At 38.1% G+C, this 9,847-nt stretch overlaps 1 protein-coding gene across 3 annotated transcripts in view; it reads right to left on the reverse strand.

The window, feature by feature from the left end:
• BMPR2 (bone morphogenetic protein receptor type 2) overlaps positions 1 to 9,410 on the reverse strand; it is a 178,691-nt gene extending 169,281 nt beyond the window's left edge. Inside the window, exon 1 of one of the 3 annotated variants that reach the window (XM_057747162.1) lies at positions 9,279 to 9,410. In XM_057747162.1, coding sequence (XP_057603145.1) covers positions 9,279 to 9,354 — 76 coding nt within the window. In that variant the 5' untranslated portion in view covers positions 9,355 to 9,410. The remainder of the gene's footprint in view (positions 1 to 9,278) is intronic. The other 2 variants (XM_057747164.1, XM_057747165.1) reach the window with 2 other exon arrangements.
• Positions 9,411 to 9,847: the final 437 nt, after the last annotated feature.

A 9,847-nucleotide genomic window follows, 5' to 3' on the forward strand; every position in this document is an offset into this window, starting at 1 on the left:
AGAATTACCATATGACCTAACAATTACACCCCTAGATATATATGCATAGGAATTGAAAGCAGAGACTAGAACAGATACTTGTTCACCAACATTCACTGCAGCATTGCTCACAACAGCCAAAAGGTGGAAACAACTCAAGTTATCAACAGATGAATGAATAAACGAAATGCGGTATACACATACAATGGTATAATATTCAGCCTTAAAAAGCAATGGAATTCTGACACATTCTGCAACAAGTATAAACCCTGAAAACATTATGCTAAGCAAAATGAGCCAGTAACAAAAGGACAAATATTGTATGATTCTATTTACATGAAATATCTAGAATAGGCAAGAATCACAGAGACAGAAAGTAGATTAGAGAGGTTACCAAGGGCTGGGAGGAGGAGGGAATTGGGAGTTACTGCTTAATGGTTACAGAGTTTCTGTTTGAGGGGATAAAAATGTTTTGGTGACAGTTGTACCACACTGTGAATGTAATTAAAACCACTAAATTGCACACTTTGAAAATGCTGAAAATGGCAAATTTCGTTATATATGTTTTACCACAATTTTTTAAAGTTAATAACATAATATACCTAAAACCACTGAATTGTACACTTTAAATGGGTGAATCATATGGTATGGGAATTATATCCAATAAAGCTGTTAAAAACAATTTACTAACATAAAATTAAAGTGGCATTAATTAGATATCACTGATTTAGCATATGTGATAACTGGGTCAAAGGCTCAGCTGAAACTGACCTTGGCATAATTTATTTTAAAATTTAAAAAAGTCAAGATTGTACAAAAGGGGCTTTCCTGGTGGTGCAGTGGTTAAGAATCCACCTGCCAATGCAGGGGACACGGGTTCGAGCCCTGACCAGGGAAGACCCCACACAGTGCGGAGCAACTAAGGCTGTGCACCACAACTACTGAGCCTGTGTTCTAGAGCCCATGAGCCACAACTATTGAGCCCACGTGTCACAACTACTACAGTCTGTGGCCTGGAGCCCGTACTCTGCAATAAGAGGAGCCACCACACTGAGAAGCCTGGCACCATAAGAGGACCCAACACAGTCCAAAAAAAAAAAAAATAGATAAAACAACCAGGGGAAAAATAAAAAACATTGTACAGAAGTCTAACCTTCTTAAACTTCCTGTTTACACTAAGGTTTTTCCAACTCTAAAATTCTAAGATTTCAACCGTTTAAAAAGTACTCTTTATATTTACTTACAGACTATTCTTTTTTGGCTTCGTTCGGCTTGAAGGATCTTAGTTCCCTGACCAGGGACTGAACCCCTGCCCTTGGCTTTCAGAGCAGAGTCCTAACCATGCACAACCAGGGAATTCCCTAAAGAGACTTTCTTTACACCACTTTTGTGGTCCTAACTCAACATAGATAGTCAAGATATAAAACTTATTTGCAAAAAATTGTTACATTTCCTTCAAAGTAACACCATCACAACTTCAGAAAACTCCACAGTTTTCCCTAATCTACGCTAAATTCAAAGTATTATACACTCAGTCATAACCAAATATATCATTCAAAGTGCTACACACTTACTAGTAACTAAGTATAACACTGGCTTTTCTCATACCATAAGCAAAAGTGCTATAAGTACGATAAGTGTCATGCAAGCCAACCCCCTCACTTTACATGTGAAGACAGAGACCAAAACAGGTGATGTGCCCAAAGTAAACAGCCAACAGTACCACTAAGAAGGATTTCAAATCTTTCTGCTTTCCAATTCTGGTTGCCTGTTTAATTTAGAAATCATCTACTTTCAGGGATAATTAAAGCCTGGGAGAGAAGTAGCAATAAGAGAAAATCAACAAGGGAGAGGAGCAGCAATAAGAGAAAAGTGTACGCAAGACAATCTAAGGGAGATTTAAAAAAACAACAACAACACACACACACAACCATTTAGAGGGGAAGTGAAGATAGAGAAGATATACAACCAAGGAAATGCAAAGTCACTAGTCAGAAGAGGTGAGTTTCAAGAAAAGGGTGATCAAAACTGCCAAATTCAGTAGAAAAGTCAAAGATTGAAAAGTGACTGGATTTGGCAATTAGGAAGTCACTGCTAACCTAATACACATTGTGGGGTAAGGGGGACAAGTAAGGAGTTGAAGATATGGAAATCAAGAAGTGTTCACTGCTCTTTCAAGTATGCAGGCAGAGAAGACAGATATAAAAGGAGGGCGGATTGGGGAATTCCCTGGTGGTCCAGTGGTTAGGACTCAGCGCTTTCACTGCCAGGGCCCAATCCCACAAGCCACAAGTCCTGGCCAAAAAAAAAAAAGAGGGTGGAGATCAGCTAGAAGACACAAAACATAGTCTCTTTTCCTGCATTGTAGAATACCTGCAGGAATTTCTCATTCTGAAACACAGGCAGAGAGAGGAAACAATACAATGCTAAGGGTTTGCAAAATTCCTACCCTTGCTTCAAACAGCATGGGATGGAATTCCTTTTCATAAAGCGATACAGCCTATGGAATGAGACAGCTGGGAGAAGAGAGGCAGCCTTTCTTATTTGTCTTTGAATCCACCAATATTTAAAAAAGAACCTTGCACAAAGGAAGCACTAATAAATATTTGTTAACTGGACACTTTAGTTCTCCTTCCATAAGTCCTATTATCTGTCCTATTAATGCCCCATGCCCTTCTAGCTGCTCCCATGGGTACATACTGGAATAGAAACTGGCCTAAAATTAACCACTTCCAGTCAAACAATTATTGTATTAAGTGCAATTAAAAGCAAGCAATAATGTTGTGTTCTAATATTTCTGATAAGGCAATGTATTCCAAAATGTTCATATCATTTATTTACAGGCTTATTTCTAACCTCACACAGACTATACATAAATTATGTATTCTTGTAATATTTGCTGTCATATCCATCTCACAGACAAAAAAAAAAGTTAAAAACAAAAAAAGAGTTAAAAAAAATTAAGTCTATTGCACTCAAAATTCTACCAAAGTCACCTTCAATGCTTCTGGAAAGAATTAAGACTACATCATTTATCCAGAAGGGGGAAATAGTTTGGTAATATGAGTCTCATCAACATATGTAAGTGCTATGCAAGATGGTCAAAACTCATGAATTCCTTGATATCGTAGCACTCATATTTAATTTTTTCCAGCAGATATCAATCAAATCAGAATACGATTCTTCTTTGAATTTAACATATACAATTTATCCACCTAGAAGTCTCTATAGAATATTAATTTGTAACTGAAACCAAAACAATGTTATACAGTCTAATTTATTTCAGCACTAATTCTTTTATCTATACTTCATCAACAGCTCTCATTCAAATTTACAAAAAGAATACCACTTCTTTCTACTAACAAGTAATTTCCCTTTTTGGCAGAAGGAAAAAGAAAATAAAATGGCCAAAATAAAAATACAAACTAAGTAAGCAATACAATACAGGGTGAGTAAAACACTTTTCATTAAATAACACATCACCTTTAAGACTAAGACTAGGGAAGAAAAAAAACTGTAAATTTTAAGAAAAAGGTTTTCGGTAGTTACTTAGAGCATAAAATAAAAAATGTTTGGTTATCAATGTTGACTGAACGGAATAGGTTATAACTAGCAGAAAAAAGTAAGAAAATAAAGTAAAATCTGAGAGTTAGAAGCAATCTTAGATCCAGTAGTTCTCAAACTTTAAGGTACATAAAATTTACCTGGGGGATATTTGTTTAAAATGCAGATTCTTAGACACAATATCCAGATAATCTTATTAAGTGGGCCTGGGGTGGTGCCCAGCAATCTGCATTCCAAACATAATCTAGTTCAACCCCATAATATTACAACTGAGAATACTGTACTATGTTAAATAATCTATTTGCCCAAAATCACATACAATGCAAGTCTCATTAACTCAAGATAGTGATCTCTCTACTACACCACTTAAACTTAAAACTACTTTGTAGTTAAAAGGACTGAGACAAAGAAAGAATAAATTACTAATGCATCATTTGATGTATTGAGCAATCTTAGAATTCTTTCTTATTCATTCATTTAGTAACTCAAATTCTTCTATATGCATATAGATACAGTAAATTACAAAACAATTTAAGATATGAACCATCTCTTCTAGAAGCAATTATCAGTTAGGAAGACAAGGCAAATACACAAAACTCATAGGCAACAGCAAGGCAATATATAAGTAAATGCCAAAATAAGTGGCATGACCACTACTCATAGCAATCTACAGACTTAACATGATACCTATCAATTTACCCATGACATTTTTCACAGAACTAGAACAAATAATTCTAATATGTATATGGAACCATAAAAGACCCAGAATTGCCAAAGCAATGCTGAGCGAAAAGAACAAAGCTGGAGGCATAACCCTCCTAGACTTCAGACAATACTAAAAAGCTACAGTAATCAAAACAGGATGGTGAAAAAAAAAAAAAAAAAACAGGATGGTATTGGCACAAATACAGACATATGGATCAATGGAACAGAAAAAAGAGCCCAGAAATAAACCCATACACCAACAATAAACTAATCTTTCACAAAGGAGGCAAGAACATACAATGGAGAAATGACAGTCTCTTCAGCAAGTGATGTTGGGAAATCTGGATGGTGTAAATCAACAAAGTTAGAACACTCCTTACACTCCACACAAAAATAAACTCAAAATAGCTTAAAGACTTAAATATTAAGACGACACCATAAAACTCCTAGAAGAGAACACAGGTAAAACATTCCCTGACATAAATTGTAACAATGTTTTCTTAGGTCAGTCTCCCAAGACAACAGAAATAAAAGCAAAAATAGGACTTTCCTGATGGTCCAATGTTTAAGATGCCACACTTCCACTGCAGGGGACGTGGGATTGATCCCACATACTGTGGCCAAAAAAAAGAAAAGAAAAAAAAAGAAATAAAAGCAAAAACAAACAAAAATGGGATCTAATCAAACGTATAAGCCTTTGCACAGCAAAGGAAACCATAAACAAAACGAAAAGACAAACTATGAACTAGGAGAAAATAACTGCAAATGATGTGACCAACAAGGGCTTAATTTCCCAAATATACAAACAGCTCATACAACTCAATAACAAAAAAACAAACAACGCAATCAAAAACTGGGCATATAAACTCGATGATGGGTGATGACTTAGAGGGCCACGACAGGGAGGGTGGAAGGGAGTCGTGGGAGGGAGGGGATATGGGGATATATGTATAAATACAGCTGATTCACTTTGGTGTACCTCAAAAACTGGCACAACAGTGGAAAGCAATTATATTCCAATAAAGAGCTTTAAAAAAAAAAAACTAGGCATAAGACCTAAATTGACATTTCTCCAAAAAAGACACAGAGATGGCCAATGGACATATGAAAAGATGCTCACTTCAATAATTATTAGAGAAATGCAAATCGAAACTACAAAGAGGTATCATCTCACACCAGGCAGAATAGCCATCATTAAAAAGTATACAAACAATAAATGCTAGAGAGGGTGTGGAGGCAAGGTAACCCTCCTACACTGTTGGTAGGAATGTAAATTGGTGCAGCCACTATGGAAAATAATATGGAGATTCCTTAAAAAACTAAAAATAGAATTGCCATATGATCCAGCAATCCCATTCCTGGGCATACATCCGGAGAAAACTATGAAAAGATACGGGCACCCCAATGTTCACAGCAGCACTATTTACAATAGCCAAGAGGACATGGAAGCAATCTAAATGACCACTGATGAATGGATAAAGAAGATGTAGTATATATACACAATGGAATACTACTCACTCATAAAAAAAGTGAAATAACACCATTTGCAGCAACATGAATGATTATCATACTAAGTGAAGTCAGAAAGAGAAAGACAAATATTATACATCACTTACATGTGGAATCTAAAATAGGATACAAATGAACTTATTTACAAAAGAGAATCAGACGCATAGACATAAAAAACGAACTTATGGTTACCAAAGGGGAAAGGCACTGGGGGAGGGATAAACTAGGAGTTTGGGATTAGCAGATACAAACTACTATATATAAAACAGATAAACAAGGACTGATGCTGTACGTCAGAAACTAACACAACATCGTAAATCAACTATACTTCAATTTTTCTTAAAAGTGATATGGCCAGTTATAAACTTATTTACAGTGACTTCATTCTGTACCTTTTACAGTTAGAATTTACCCACCAGAGACCAATATTCAATTTCTTCTCTTTCACTGTTAAGAAAGTTGGCCTTTAATGAGGGAAAGCTGGAACATCTCTCTCCCCATATTTCACACACACACCAACACCAGTACCACCACCACATCAACCCACATGCTAAGATAGCTTCTGCAGACAATGTGTGTGTTCTGAAGAGATGCATGTAAAATTGAAATCTAGTCAAGTGAACTATTTCAAATGCAGGATGAATCAGCTGACACTGACTAGGCAGAATCAGCTGACGTGGGTGACAACTGAGCCACAGACAGGTGAGCCAGCCGAGGAGCAAAAACGATTATGACATGATGTAGGACCCTGATTCCTTCAGTGTCCTGGAGAATCTTTTGGGTATGTATCCCAACAATGAGACCACTGGAAATACCATGGGCTCCCTGGCCTCCCAGGCCAACAAGGATGCCAAGAAGGACAAGAATGATGAAAACAACCAAGACCGGAGAGAAGAGTAGCTGAGTCTGCTCAGTGGGCTGCATATGGTGCAGCAGCATATAGGGTTAGATACATTATTTATAACCATTACAACCTAAATTAAAAATTTGGCAAATTTTTTTCAAAAAAATTTTTTTTAAACAGAAGCTGACCTTTAAATAAGTATTACATTATATTGTATCCTTTTATTAAAATTAAGAATTCATTTATAAACCAAACAAGCACACATTTTTATAAATTCTAATTTTTGCATACCAACTGTTCTTAGAAATTAAGGAATCCAAAGTGGGAAAGAGGGACTCAAAAGAAATAGAGGGTTTATCCATGACCCCACAGAGGGATGTGATATCAGTCAGTCTTCCAGTATTATTTTCCTGTTCAGCTGCACCATTTGCACCTGTCTAGTTACATCACAGCATCTATATATCCCAAATTCACACAGGCCCTCTCTAGCCACCTTGCACTTAACGAAACTGCACTAGCCACTCCAATATTAGGCAAAGTTTTACACATTTAGAACGATGACATTTGCATAACAAGTGCTGTACCAAGATCCTGTCAAGAATCCCCACTTCTTTTCCAAGGCTAATCTGGTGAAGATACTAACTCTATCTCCTGTTCCCAATTAGACTGAGAAGTTGTTGCCATCATTACTGCGGTAGGTAAGGGCACAGACTGTAATTCCAGCTCCACAATTTACTGGGTGGTGAATTATCTAAATTCTCTGTACTTCACTCTCTCTGTAAAAGGAGCATAATTGAACCTGGAGTAAAGAATTGTCATGAGGATCAAATGAGAAAACACACGTAAGGCTATCAGAACAGTTGCTGGCACATCACAAGCACTCAAAAAATACTATTATTATTATTGTTATAGCTCTGAAATCCAACTTCACAAATTTTGGCATCTGGTACTATGTAATACCAAAGAAAAAAATTGACTAAAATCACTTTTAAACAGTGATTACTTTAATCCATCCCTTTTAAGGGCCATTATTCTAATATTTTATTAACCAAATAGAAATCAAGTTTATTTTTAAGTCATTTGTTCTTTCTCTAATTTTTGTCAGTTCTGATCACAAATGATAAGCCTGTCAAACAATAAATAAGAATCTACGTTCCAAAAAGGTCAAGAAGAATAACAAAGAACACTAAAAAGTCTGTGCTCTGAGGTTTCTGCTCTTAGAATGATGGCTTAAGCTGAACGCCTTTTACTCTCTTCATATTTTACAGGGACCACATGACTCACTACTAGAGAATTTAAATAGGTAACACAACATAAAGAACTCCAGAGAAAAATCATTCACTTTTACCCCAAAAGGAACTGTGATGATTAAGAATATTAAAATATCAGTGTCAAAATACATTCAATTCAGAAGTTCGAGTTATTTTAACACAACTATCATAAACATAACAGGCATTAACCAACAATATCAAAAGCACAGAAGAAAGTTAAAAAATTTTTTCAGTATTTTTCTAATGCAGACTTTTTAAATGGAAATAAGCAATCTATGTGTCTAACAGAGCAATGAGAAAACTTACTGAATATGAAAATTACACTTAAGAAAAAATAACTGGGAAAATGTTACGTTGTCCTTTATTCATTTTTAAATGTATAATCTATTTGGCCATCCTAAACCAAATTTAAGAGTTATGTGTATAATTCACTTCCCAAAATTGCTAAAAGTAAATCACCAAAAGACTGCTTGAAAAGCAACTGCAAACGAAACAAGGTTTTTCCTAAGGTGTCTGAGAACTAAAAACAAAAATATCCCAAGGAAAGGATGACCACCATTTCCCTTTAAGCCTCAGTAAAATGTCAAAAGAACTTTCAGGACTCAACTCTCCTAGAAGTCTGATGTGAGGTCAAAGTTGTCTCAATGACAGAAAAGCCAATAGATGCCAGATGACTAAATGAAAAGTTACCGAAAATACTTCTAAGCCCAAGAGTAATTCCAAAAGCACATAAGATAACGACTGTCCAGACTGAAAAGATGAAAATATAATTACTAACATACTTCGGAACAAAATAATACTAACGATAACAACAATCGACAGTATTATACAGTGTATTAAGAATAAGAACCTCACAGTTCTGCCTTCCTCAACATTTATTCAATTCATTGGGGAACATTTTGGAATAATGAAAGTAACATGGATTCTCAGAAAGTGATCTAAATCTATAAATAAGGTTCCAGTGTACGTTCTACAGTTGATGTTCTTTTTGCTGCAAGCCAAATCTGCTTCTTTATATTAAAAGACAAAAAAACAAAAAACTACAGGTCTGTTTCCAAAGATCTCAAAACAGACCCTGTTCGCTGGTGATTAAAATATTATTTTTAATTCCTGCATTACCTCACAGCTAAAAATGTCAAGATACCACACCCAAAGTGTCTTTTTTTTCCCTCCGGCGCGGGGGTGGGGGGGCGGTGGGGAGTGGGGAATACGAGGTGTGGGGATACGAAACTACACGAAATCGCGAAAGCTCCGTTTCCCTGGAAGGCCTGGGAGGGCAAGGCGCGCAGGTACGGGGCGGTCCGCGGCCGCGTCGCGAAGGGCGAGCGCAGGCCTCGGCCTCTGCGGGCTCCCTCCCCGCCACCCGCAGGGGAAGTGGCCCGGACGCGCCACCCGGGGCTACTCACCGGCCGCAGCGCTGACCAGCAGGACGGTCCACAGTAGCGAGGGCACCCGCCAGGGCCGCCGCAGCGACGCAGTCATCCCTGGGCCAGCCAAGAAGCAGGAGAGCAGAGAAAAGAAATATGGAAGGGGAACACGGGCGGAGAAACGCGGCCGGGAGGCTAGTCCTCGCTCTCGTCGGACTTCTCCGGCCCGTATTACGATGCAGTTTGAAAGGACAAATGGCAGACGAGAGCACCGAGCTGCAGAGCTTTCATTCCGCTGCAGAAATTCCCTTCATTTCTCTCCCTCGCGGCCGGGGGTGTTCATTCGCCCAGGACAGGGTGCCTCGGCCCCCCAAAAGGAAGGCATGTCCGTGGGGAGAAGCAGGGAGACGAGAAGAAAGCACCGCAGTTATTTCCCTCGTAGTTTCACGATATCAAAAAAAGATCCAGGTCTAGGAGAAAACATATCCAGGGTGCCGAGGGGTGGGGAGCGGGGATTCAGGAGGCGTCGAGGATCAGAACAAGTTCCCGGCTGCCGGGAAGGGCGAAGCCGGGCGGGCGGCGGCGGCGGCGGCGCCCGGCGGCCCGAG

Source organism: Hippopotamus amphibius, chromosome 8, assembly GCF_030028045.1.
Source record: "Hippopotamus amphibius kiboko isolate mHipAmp2 chromosome 8, mHipAmp2.hap2, whole genome shotgun sequence".
NCBI classification, from domain to species: domain Eukaryota; kingdom Metazoa; phylum Chordata; class Mammalia; order Artiodactyla; family Hippopotamidae; genus Hippopotamus; species Hippopotamus amphibius.